Raw genomic sequence first — 12564 nt, 5'->3', positions numbered from 1 at the left:
GTTCGCCCGCCGCCTCCTCCCCACTGCTTAAACTGTGTCGCAGGCTTCACATCGGGGCCCGGCTCGGCCGAGAGCCACGAGAGAGAGAAAGAGCCGGGCAAGAGAGAGAGGGGGAAAGAGAGCCGGGTGAGAGAGAGAGAGAGAGAGAGAGAGAGAGAGAGAGAGAGAGAGAGAGACAGAGAGAGAGGCGGGTGAGAGAGAGAGGGAGAGAGGGAGAGAGAGAGAGAGGGAGAGGGAGAGAGAGAGAGAGCCGGGTGAGAGAGAGGGAAAGACAGAGAGAGAGCCGGGTGAGAGAGAGAGAGAGGGAGGGAGGGAGAGAGAGAGAGAGAGAGCCGGGTGAGAGAGCCGCCGGAGGCTCAGAAGCACATTTAATCAGAAGTGTCCATCGTTTCGTCTCAGCCCCTCTCTGGCCTGGAGGGGGAGGACCGTGGGGGGGGGGGGGGGGCTCGTTCCAGGGGGACCGCCAATATGCCAGGGCGGCCAGACCCACACGGCGGCACCTGGAGCCGGCCGCGACACTTTGACGGGCAGCGGAAAGCCTGGCAACTTTCACGCTGCCCGCGTGAATTCAGTTCCTCAGAGAGCAGCTGTTAGCGGGGTTCTTTCTAGTGTTTGTGCGCGCGTGTGTGTGTGTGTGTGTGTGTGTGTGTGTCTGTCTGTGTAAAAGTTTGGCTGAGGGCAGGCAGGACGTAGTGTGGTTCAGTTTCGTCGCTGCCAGTCGAGCGCTGTCAGAGAAAAAGGCACCAGCTGTGTTTCTTTATTTGGTTCTACTCCTATGGCCGTCTTGCGGTTCCACTGTACCGGGCCTGACCGGTTTTTTCTGTCCAGCTCCGACCGGTTCCGACCGGCTCTCCCCTGCGGAGCGGCTCAGCCGGTTCCGTGGCTGCTGTAGTCGAAGACGCCCTTCTTGAAGAACGGGGAGAACTCGCAGACGGCGTGCTTGGACAGGCCCAGGCCCGTCTCCTCCGCGCGCAGGGGCGAGCTCGCCGAGCTCAGCATCAGCCGGAAGAAGTTCCGCAGGTACTTCTGCGGGAGACGCACAGGAAGCAAAAACAAAAACAAACGCGTGATGAACAACACCGATGCCAAAAAAATAAACGCAGCGAGGCGCCCCGGAAAGTTCTGCGGTTCACAAGCACGGGCGCGGTCCCCGACCTGGCGGGGTTTTCGGCGGGAAAAGAAATCCGATTTCACGGCGCGAGGCGACCTGCGCTCGGGTGGGTTCACATGCTAATGCCAGGGCGCTAGGCCAGCTCGATAAGCAGCGCTTGAGCTAAGGTCACACAGGCAAAGAGGGCTTAAACAGCAAGCTGGAGAAAGAGTGACTATTCATAAGGAGGTGTGTATGTAAATGGCAAATGGACTGCATTTATATAGCGCTTTTATCCAAAGCGCTTTACAATCGATGCCTCTCATTCACCCATTCACACACACACACACACTCAGACGCCAACGGTGAAAGGCTGCCATGCAAGGTACCAATCAGCTCGTTGGGAGCAATTGGGGGGTTAGGTGTCTTGCTCAGAGACACTTCGACACCGGCAACCCTCCGACTGCCAGACAACTGCTCCTACTTCCTCAGCTAAGGTCGCCCCTATATGTGTGTGTGTGTATGTGTGCGTGCGTGTACATGTATGTATGTGTGTTTGTCTGTGTGTGTGCATGGGGGGCAGGGGCTCAATTTAAGCAGACAGTATCCAAGGTTTGGAATTCAGGTCGCAAATATTCACAAATCGAATTCGGAGGACGTTCGTGAGCTTCGTCATCGAGGAAAGGAAGTCATCGTTTTCCCGCATCCAGCAAACTGAAACGGGCGAGATATTACCGTTTAAGAAACCGTTTCGCCCCTCTGCCAGAGTTCCTCCTCAGAGACGGGCTCACTGCACGCGTGACCCGTGGGGACCCCTTCAGCGCGAAAGCCCGCGGCCCGGGTTCCCCCGCTCGATTTCCCCGATTACGCTCCGCGCCCCTGCCCCGCGGTTTTACCCACGCGCCCCGCGACCTTGCGGCGTTTCGCGCGCGCCACGCGGTTAGCGGCAGAGGCAGAGGCTCCGTTTCGCCCCCCGCCGAAAAACGCATCGTCCGTTTAATTGGCCGCGATCATTTCATTCAATTTCCTCATTCCGACGGCAGGCCCTAAAACACGAGCGACGCATCATCAAACGCAGCCCTCCTCCTCTCTCTGCCTGGAGACAGCAACGCGCAGCCAATTTCTCACGGGCCATAAAACTCCACCGTCTCCGAGTAGCAATTTATTAGCATCATTTCAAGCACAAAGAACTGAGCCACGCCGGTAAACACACACGGGACCGCGCCCTTTTTGCTCGTGTGGATTTTACCACGGCGAAGCACGCGGGGTTCGAGCAGAGACCGTTTTCGCGCCCCTGGAACCTTGATGCTTTTATTCTCGAAGAGCGCTCAAAATAATAAAACTGTCACGGAGACAAGGAGTCGGTGTCACGTAAGGCGAACGCAATAGGCTGTTATGTCCATCTCGCCTGACTGCTGGGCCAATGAGAGTGCTTCATGTACACAAAAATTGGAGCCTTTCAGGGGAGGAGGAGTGAAAATGTTTGCGTAGACGTTTATTAATCGCGCGTCGCCGCGTTTCGGAGGTCTGGCCAGAAGCGAAATGTAAAGAGACACGGCAAATACTATTGAAGACACCTTTTCAACCTGTCCTCCGTGTCACAAGAACACAGCCACTGCAACAGACGAGCACTTAAGAGACCGGCTAAACTTTTCCTTAGGTTCTGACACAGAACTGCCTGGAGCATATATACAGTCAAATCAGGCCGATAAAGACAGGAGAACTATTGGCTGTTTCTACCCCAAAAGATAATGGATTGATTAACGTCAATGATTTGCCAGAAATTCCACCACGCAAACTGTAAAAAAAAAAAAAAAAAACAAGTCTGTCTCAAGAGTTTGTAATGAGTTATGACTTAATTTTTTTTTCTCTGACTCCAGTAGAAAATAGTTTGTTTCAAGTTTGCATAGGCAAATCTTGAAATGAGTCAAACTCTCTCACCTCATTGGCAACACTATTTAGCAAAAAAAAGGTAATATAAATAACATATTAAGTCCAAATATATACGACTAAAATACTTGCTGAGATTGCCTTATGTTTTTTTTTGTGTGTGTGTTTTTCCCAGTGCAACCGGTGTCCCAGGGCTGAAGCAGTTCCTGATTGCGGAGGAAGAGCGAAAATAAAAACTACTTCAGGCACCGAGGACAGATTTGTGCCTCCCTGTTCTAGACCGTTAAAGTTAACTTATTAAAGAGTTCACTCCAATCGATGTACAGCCGTAGAATCTTCATAATAGGATGAACTTTGGAAATGTTACTTTATTTTTTATTTTTATGGATATTTGCTTAGAGTACCTCAGGCAAGGATACAGAAGGGGGGGGGGGAATGAAATAAATATAGAGGGGAAAAATAAAACTCTCTACGCTTTAATACTGGGATCCAGCTCCTAATAACTCACGGTTCAGGGGGACGTAGCCGTTTGTGTAAAAGGCTGTGAAAATCAGGGGTTAAAGGTCACGAACCATTCAGGAAAACCGTGAAGTGCGATTCGTTATGAAGTCGTTCATTTCTCTTCAAACCGCTGCACGCCAAGGTGCCAACAGCTGAATGTATAATAAGTTGGTAAGTGGCACCGAGATAGTTTTGCATTTTGCATAAACCATGACACCATTACTGCATCCCGAGACACAGCATGTAAATAATGTCACACAGAAAAAAGAGAGAGCTAGAAATGAATACAGAACAGAGAGAGAAAATGTGTTGGCATTTACATTTCTGGCTGCATAATTACTTTAGCTATGATGCGATTAATTAATTTCCGTGATTAATTTAGTAGCATTGTCAAATGCGGAAAACTGCAAAAGGTGTTAATGATCTAAAAAGCTGACAAAGATGATTACGATTTAGCGAAAAGCTGCTTTTCCTAATCTGTCCTGACGTTCGCGCAACAGTTCTCTCGCACGTGTAGGCCCAGCGCGTGGGGGAGGAAAGACAGAGAAATGAAACTCTCTCCAAGCAATCAAAGAAAACTAAAAAAAAAACTAAACCAAAAGGAAAAAGAAAAAAAAAAGGTGAGCCATTCGCAGTTAATGGACTTGATTTATTTTAGTTTAAAATGCAACGGTTCGATAATAAAAAATAAAAAAAGCCGAACAGACTGTTTTCGGGGAAAAGCGAGGCGTGGGGTGTAATTGAAAAAGGGGCCTGAAAATTGGGAGGCTGAAAATCACTCTCAGCCTTGAGCTTATTTTCACCCAACAGAGCCCACCAATCACAGCCGACAGCTGCAGAAAGTCCCGCAAACTAAAATAAATAACAAAATTAAATTCAATCTATGAGCCGGTTTGATCTAGAAATGACAGCCATCTTAACTTCCATCAGGTCACATATGCAGGTGCTAGTCTGAGTACACATTCAGTGAGAAACCAGAGGACACTGAACCAGCCACAATTTCACTAAAGGGGCTCGTTTGGGAAAGAGCTTGGTGAGAGTACTGACTTCACCTACAGGTCTACCCATGGGATAAGTCATTTCCTCCACAAGTGTTTTTTAATTTCACATCTACGAGACAAGCCCATCTTAAAACCCAACTGCAGCAAAATCCCATCGAGGCACCCAGAAAGCTGGGCTGACCAATCTGCCGCTCCATAGGCTGATGGCCACAGACAGAACGCCCGTCTGTTTCCCCGGCCAATCAAAAACCGTCTCTAAGACTGGAGTCGGGGAGGGGCTTCCTCCAGCAGTAGCTATTGTGACTTGAGTCCCCAGCCAAAGCCAGCGCTCTACCACATTCCCATGGCACTTTAGTGGGGCAGCATCGGACGGCTTTTGTGGTTCAACCAAGTAACCGACTGTCCAAATACTGAGAGACTTTAATTTCATCGAGGCTTTGGCACACCGGCTTTCCCACGGCCTTAGCCCAGTCGTCAGATGATCCGCAACTTAGCGTCCCCTTAAATTATTTTCATTTGAGCCCGATTTTCTCTCTTCCACTTTTTTTTTTTTTTTTTTGTTTAATTTCCTTATCGGCTTCTCCTCATTTGATAGAGTCATTCAATTTCAAAATACAAGTATGATTTAATTAAAGGATGACTTTTATATTACGAAATAACGTTTCCCTCAGCCAGAAGCGGTCTGACATTTTAATTAACACCGGGTTCGTCATCTAGATATTTCTCTTGCGCTTACACGCTCATTAATCGCTCGCTGGGCTATTATTGCATTCCATCTTTAATCTTTGCGGCGGGAAAAAATCTCCAGATTAGGGCCCGTGGTACAAGACGACGGCAAGAGCGCACCTTCCCTCAAAGTCCGGATCCGTTTCAGCTTCGACCTGCGGGAGATCGCTTCGACCTCTGACTGAGTCCTGTATCCGTTAAAGGATGTCGCGCTTCCGTTAAAAGCCTTTTAAAACAGTCAGGCCATTACGCAGGCCGTATACCGCTGAACGCCGCTAACCTTTTCTCAGACAATCTTAACCTTGAGAGGAGAACCAGCCAGCCATATCGAAGTCACAGATGCATCAGCTGCCCAAGCCTCTATACATACAGTCTTTTTTATTCTTTATTTAGGGTTTTTTTTTCCGGCTGAGATAAGACGGTAGACCCTGGGTGGACTGATTTTATGTTACAGGAAAGGCCGAGGAGAGCTAATCTCCACAAACCATCCTGTTAGCGTCCCCGCTGTCCAAAAACAAACGTGAACGGTCACAAAAAAAGAAAAAAAGAAAGGTGAGTGGCCTGGGCATGCGCTGACCCCCCAGGTGGACATGAATCCGGGGGTGGACAGGCTACTGATGGACAGGCGGAGGCCGTAAGCCCACTCTCCACCAGATTGAGGGTTAGGCGCACGGCGGGCGCTAAGGCTAGCAGGCAGACACGCAGCTACACAGGCAGGCTGGTCTGCGTGCGTCTGGCCTGTCTGGGTGATACGTCCACTGGCCTGGCGGCGTGCGCAGCCGCTGCGCTGTCGATAACCCACCCGGGGGGGACCTCGAAACCCACGCCGGGGGTAGAAACCGCCTGGAAACTCGAGATCGGCGGCACGATGCCGCCTCAGCCGTGCGGCAGGAGAGCGGGATGAGACGACGAAGAAGAAAAAGAGAGGGAGAGACGAAGAAAGAAGAAAGAACAGACGGCTGAGAGGGGAGAGTAGAAAAGGGAGAATTCTGCACGGCAGAAATTCATTATTAAAGAAGTACAATATAAAAAATACAGGATGTTCCCCCAGGGCAGATGGAGGGGTGGGTGATGTGGGCAGGACGAGGCAGCCGGTGAGAGGAACAGCCCCACGAAAGGAGGGTGCTGCACCCATGCTGTCTTATAGGGGGTGGGGGTGGGGAGGTCGAGGGTTTGGGGGGTGGGAGGATGTGGGTGGTGGGGGGTAGGGGGTGTGGAGGGTGGGAGGATGTGGATGGTGGGGTGTGTGGCAGATTGGAGGATGTGAGTGGTGGGGGGTGTAGGGGTATGGAGGTGTGGGTGGTGTGGGTTTTGGGGGTGTGGAGGCATGGATGGTAGGGAATGTGGGGGTGTGGGGACGCGGGGGGGGGGGGCGGAGACTAGGTCGGGATGACCGCAGGGCGGGAGTAACCGCGAAGGGAGCGCCCAGCTGTCGGCCATGTTTGCGTCCGGAAAGCACGCGGTGGTGACCCGATCTCGGGCCTCAGGGCGTGGCTCACGACACGGCCCAGCGGAGACCGGCGCGGGGGGGGCGCTGTGCACCAGCTGCTACTGTCCACGCCAGCCAAGATCCACCACTGTGCGCGTCAGTGACGGTAAGGATGGGGGGGGGGGGTAGGGGGGAGGTTTCAAAAGATTATTCACATACACACAGGCATTTAATGAAAGTGGCATTTCAATCAAACCAGCCTACAGTCACTGAATGAATAAATACATAAAACATGAGAGAGAGAGAGAGAGAGGTAAAGGTATTATAAACTACACTAATGAGACAGAGCAGAGAGTGTTCTCTTCAAACATTCTGGATGTTTGCCATTGACATTTCCAACAATTAAAACTGTTGGAGGCAATTAAAAAGCGAGCTACACTGAAACAGAGAGAAGCAGGAAGCTCTCCATCCTTTTCTCTCTTTCTCCCTCTCTCTCCATCCCTCTTCTCTCCCTCTTGTTCCCTCTACCCCCCCCCCCCCTCTCTCCCCCTCTCCGTGTCTGCTGAACGGAAGACTGCGTGTCGTGTTAGGGTGGAATTGATTGTCTTCACTCCGGCTGCTGTATTAATTAATGAACCAGAGACTCGGGGACTGGAGCAAAGGGGCTCTCTATCCTCCACCCACCCCCCCCCCCCAACACCACCCCCCCCCCCCCCCAACACCACCCCCCTCCTCCCCCCCTTCCCGCTCTGCGAAGCGTTCCGCCAAGAAAGGAACGGTTAACCCCTTCGAGCGCAACGGCCGAGATTCTCACGAGCCGGTAAAAAAATAGGCGCCAAAATTGGGCGCTAAAGGGGGGTAGCCGCGCCGGCGCGTGTATCCGCGGATACGGAACCTTACAAACGCTACAAGCGCACGCCGTCTGCGCCGCCGCTCGTTATCAACTATTTATGAGGGGGGGGGGGGGGTAACGGAAAAAGGGGCTTTCTTCCATGTTGCCTAACGACCCGTGTCCTTGCAGCCTCCGACCGCAAACCGCGAAAAAAGAAGAAGAAGAACCGCCATCTGGTGCCGCCATCAGAAAAATATCAGCCGCGGAATTTAACGGAGATTATGAGGCGGCCACAGTTTATAAGCGTGGTTTTCAAAAAAAAGTTACAGGCCAGCGGGCAGGGTATTCAAATACAGCCGTGATGTCACAGAGAGAGAGAGAGGGAGAGAGAGAGAGAGAGCACTACAGACCGGTATTACCCTGACACGAGGACCTCGTTTATGAGAATCTGATATCGCTGTAGTGAAGATTACGCGCTGGCCTTTTTTCGAGCGCTTGGCGTGATGCGGTCGATCGAGCGGGGGGGGGGGGGTACCGGGGAGGCGGACTACAGCCGCCCCCCCCGTTAGAGCGAGGCGGGAACGGACGGTTTCCGTCTGCGGATCCGCAGCTCGCTGCTGCCACCTACTGGCGGGACCCGGCGCGTGTCCCGGCGGTGATGCCGAGGAGGCGGTGTGACCCGCTGCCCTGAAACGCCTCGACCCGGGACGGCGGGTCTTCCGCGGGCGCGGGCGAACCCCAGGGAGGTTTCGGGTTTCGGGGGGGAGCGGTACGTACCTCCAGAAGGGCTCGCCGCTCGGCCACCACGCGCTCGTCCCGGTTCCCAAACAGCTTCTTCGGCGGGAACTCCAAGGCTGCCAGCTGGAGGGAGGGATGAGGAGAGGAGAGGAGAGGAGGTCAGAGGAACAAGAGGAGGAGAAACCTGAGGGTTACTAAGAGTAATGGGGAGGTGGAGGGAGGAGGAGAAGGAGAGAGATGGAGGGGTGAGGGAGGTTTGTAGGAAGGAAAGAGATGGAGGGATTAAGGTGGGAGGGAGAGCGATGGAGGGGGAGGGGGGGTGGAGGTAAGATGGAGGGGTGAGGAAGGGGGTGAGGGGGAAAAGAGAGATGAAGGGATGAAAGGGAAAAGAGAGATGGAGGGGTGGACAGGGAGAGAGATGGAGGGGTGGGGGATAGAGAGAGATGGAGGGGTGGGCAGGGAGAGAGATGGTGGGGTGAGGGAGAGGGGTTGTGGGAGGGGGGAGATGAAGGTGTGGGGTGGGGGTGAGGGGGCACATGGCGGTGTGGCCTGCAGGAGTCTCTTCCCGGGGACGAGGTGTTCTGTCGTTCGGGGGCGAGGCGGCGGGTCAGACCCCCCTTCACGCTCCGTTGGCCCCGCTGACAGGGACTTGAAAGGAGAGGCAGACTCATAAAAATGAAAGGGGGGGGGGGAGGGGGGGGGTGAGCGTGATCTTAAGTGTGGGGCGAAGGAGCGGGTCTTAAACCCCCCACCCCCCTGCCTCCCTCCCCCGGCTCGTCTGGGTCCGCTCCTCCGCTCTCCTAATCAATTCATTAAGCCAGCGGGCACGTGTTGCACAGGGAACGGGGGAGGGCGGGGGGGCAGACATTACGCATGTGAGGAAGAGAGAGAGCGTCTGAAGAAAGAAAGAGCCGAGAGACGAAACAGGGAGGGGAGGAGGGGAGGGGGAAGGGGGGGCGGCTCCCAGGTGAACAACCTGGGCTGGGACTTAATAAAACTTCTCAAATATCACGGGGAATAAAACCTTCTTTTAGAAAGATAAAGAGCAGGAGCGAGAAGGGCAAACGAGCCGGTTAACGGGGGGGGGGGGGGGGGGGGGGGGGACGAGGCCCGTCACCTTGAATTATCATGCCGTAAGGACGCCATTGGTTCGAAGCTCCGCGGTAATCTCCGGAAACAACGGTCCCAGGGAACATTAGCATTCCTTTAAAACGCCACCGCATACATCCGTCCCCCGCAAGACCCCCCCCCCCCCCCCCCCCCGACTCCGCCCAATTCCCCGGACTGAGGGGGAACGGGCCCTCGGCGAACCCCGCCCCCGAGCGTAATGGAAATTACCTGAGGGGGAGTACGCTCCGTTACCTGAGCGCTCGTCGCCATAGCAACAGAACAGAAACACACCTTGGGAAAGCGGGGTGGGGTAAAGGGGGGGGGGGGGGGGGGGGGGGTTAATGCTGGCTGCTCAAGTGGCTGTCTACTCAGTTGTAAACAGATTTCCTCAATGCAGTCTATCCAAACGGCCCAATGCAAAAACAGCAGGAACATCACGAAGCATAGCTTACTATGGTAGCTTAGCAAACCAATGGAATGGAATCTTACTCATGCTCTCTTCAGCGCGGCTTCACAAACGCAGGCGGTGCGAATGAAGGAAAGATCTAGAAAGAGACGTTCCGATACGCGGGGGCTGGAGCGGCAGCCTGACAGAGAGGAAACGGAGTTGCCAGACACATGCCAAAGTGCGCTGAAAGACATCTTCCTCTCAGAAATGACAGCTAAATCTGAACCGGTCTCTCCTCAGCACAGGGAAATAAAAAAGCTTTTCATTCGCTCTCCCCCTCTCTCTCTCTGCTTCCATTGAGAGAAATGAAGTAGGAACCGGTGTTTTATCAAGGAGGACCGAACTTAATTGGATTTGCGCTTACGTGAAACCCAGTGTCTCTTCGCCACTTCAAGAAATAAGTTTAATGCGGTACTTAGACAAACTTAGACTAGCGATACGGCTAATGGCTAATATGGAAACGAGCGCCCTTCGGTTCTGTTAGTCTCCGGGACAGATCGACACGCCTATGACACGCAGCCTTCCAGGGCTGGCTCTGATAAAAAAAACCCAACAGTGGAAAAAGACGCGCTTCAGTGTTCTCCCAGGAGCCCATCAATCTCAGGGAAACGCAAAGATGACATTTTATTTAAGTCGGTTTCACTTTGCCAAGTTTGTCAGTTTATTTTATTTTTATTTTTTTTGGTTTTTTTCAGCATGGAAATAATTTGAAACCACATGTGGAATTTCCTCCAGACGTGGAGCAGAAAAACCCGCCATGTTTGTGGAAAGACTCGCGAATAACGCTCTCCTAGAAGAGTTTCCAGCGATATGTATTCAATTCAGACCTGGATTAAATACGTTTGTTCAATTCAAATACTTTTCTGTGCTCTATTGATCTTGCCTGGTGTAATTGAGCCTGCCAATATGACCAGAAGGCATGGTTTGCACTTTTTGAGAGTATTTCATTGGTTCCCAATACACCAGACAAGATCAGTAAAGCGTAGAAAAGTATTTGAATCCAAAACAAATACATATTTGACCCAGGGTCTGATTCAATTCATATATGTACATACATACAGGAATGCAGGCACGTGGAAGTACACGCACAGACAGAGACACAGACGCAGACAGACACACACACACACACACACACACACACACACACACACACACCCACACCCACACCCACACCCACCAAAACCCCTAATAATCCCAGCATTTCCTTTCAGACGTGCAGTACGGTAAAAATCGCGGCTGTTGACAAAAGATGCGAACGACGATGCTCTTCACATCGAGCGACGCCGCGGAACACTTCTCGCCAATTACGCCGCGCGCTCGCGGGCGTTCTCGTTTCTATTTTTAACGCGCGTCGCGCTGACTGGCGGCCGCGGGGCCCCGCCTACCTAATTACCCGCAAATTGCGACTCTCTCTCTCTCCGCGTGACTCGTTTCCGGGCCACTAGCGTTCCCATAACAACCAGCCGCCGAACGCTGGAAGACCCCACAGAGGGGCCAGGCCCGGGTCCGGTCCGGTCCGACCGAACACGCGGGTAACTCCTTTCATCTCAGACTAATTAATGAGTTAATCGGCCCGTGCGGTTTTTTTCCACGCCGGCGGACGACAAAATAAAGACGAACGGCGGACTAGCGGACCGGAACGGCAGCCGTAGGGCGAGCACACGCACGCCACATTTGGCCACATTTAGCGCACGCACGCCACACTTAGCGACAGTTAGCACGGCACGTTTAGCTGCGCGGCGGATGATCTTGTGCAGGGCGTCTTGGGTAAGCGCGCAGGGAATGACATACTTAAAGTCAACAGCAAATCACCGGTGGCATCACATAAACCTGTAACACTGCTAGCATAGCAAGGGCAGGCGGGAGACTTAGGGTATAGTGCTTTAAGCACAAAACAGATGGGGGGGCTACGGTGTTAAATGTAGCCTGAGAGGGGGGGCTTTTTAACACAGGATTCAGGGTTCAGGGTTCAGGTTTAGTGGAACTGAGGCAGCTGAGTTGCGGGTCTGCAGCAGGACACGGCGCACAGGGTCCAGAGAAACGTCCTTCCCATTGGCTGGAAGTGCGATACTCTCACTCGAGTTTGGGGGCGGGGGGTTGACCCTGGAACGCTCGGGGGAGATCCCACAACAAACACAGCGGAGCGTGTCATTAAATCTAAAATGAGCGCCAGTTCTGCCCCCTACAGGTGGTCCGCAGCACTTACCCCTCCACACATTTTTAATAAATTCATTACAATTAAAACGTTCACAAAACTGAGACTGACCACACTGTGATGTCACAGCAATGCTGCTGCCAGTTTAAAGTGCCTGGGCTCGAGTGTGAGGCAATCTAGCGAACTAATGATGCATCGCACAGTTTCCCTGTACAATTTATAACTGCGCTATGCCTACAGTAACAGTTGGCTTCTGTCGGGTTGATTAATACTGCCTTGCAGCAGCTAGAGGCACACAGACAGAGAGAGAGAGAGAGAGAGAGAGAGCGCATGAGAGAGACAGAGAGAGAGAGTGCGTATGAGAGAGAGAGAGAGACAGAGAGAGAGCGTGTATGAGAGAGATAGAGAGAGAGAGTGCGTATGAGAGAGAGAGAGACAGAGAGAGAGAGACTGACAAGCCCACTATCTGCTGATGGAAAAACATGACAGTTCTTGCCCAAACATTAACAACCCTGCACTGATAATTCTTACTTAAATCAAAACAGTGATATGGCCGGCTACAATCCTCCAAAACTCCACAAGCCTCAATGAGCCAATTTAATCCCCCTGACTGACAGCGGGACACACAGGGCACCACTATCCTA

General features: G+C 52.5%; 1 protein-coding gene across 1 annotated transcript in view; it reads right to left on the bottom strand.

The window, feature by feature from the left end:
* Positions 1-321: 321 nt before the first annotated feature.
* kif16ba (kinesin family member 16Ba) overlaps positions 322-12564 on the bottom strand; it is an 83435-nt gene continuing 71192 nt past the window's right edge. Inside the window, exons 26-27 of the mRNA XM_035406616.1 lie at positions 8247-8330; positions 322-1026 (exon numbers count right to left, since the gene is read on the bottom strand). Coding sequence (XP_035262507.1) covers positions 868-1026; positions 8247-8330 — 243 coding nt within the window. The 3' untranslated portion in view covers positions 322-867. The remainder of the gene's footprint in view (positions 1027-8246; positions 8331-12564) is intronic.

This window comes from Anguilla anguilla, chromosome 2, assembly GCF_013347855.1.
Source record: "Anguilla anguilla isolate fAngAng1 chromosome 2, fAngAng1.pri, whole genome shotgun sequence".
NCBI classification, from domain to species: domain Eukaryota; kingdom Metazoa; phylum Chordata; class Actinopteri; order Anguilliformes; family Anguillidae; genus Anguilla; species Anguilla anguilla.
This window is presented reverse-complemented; position numbering and strand designations above follow the sequence as displayed.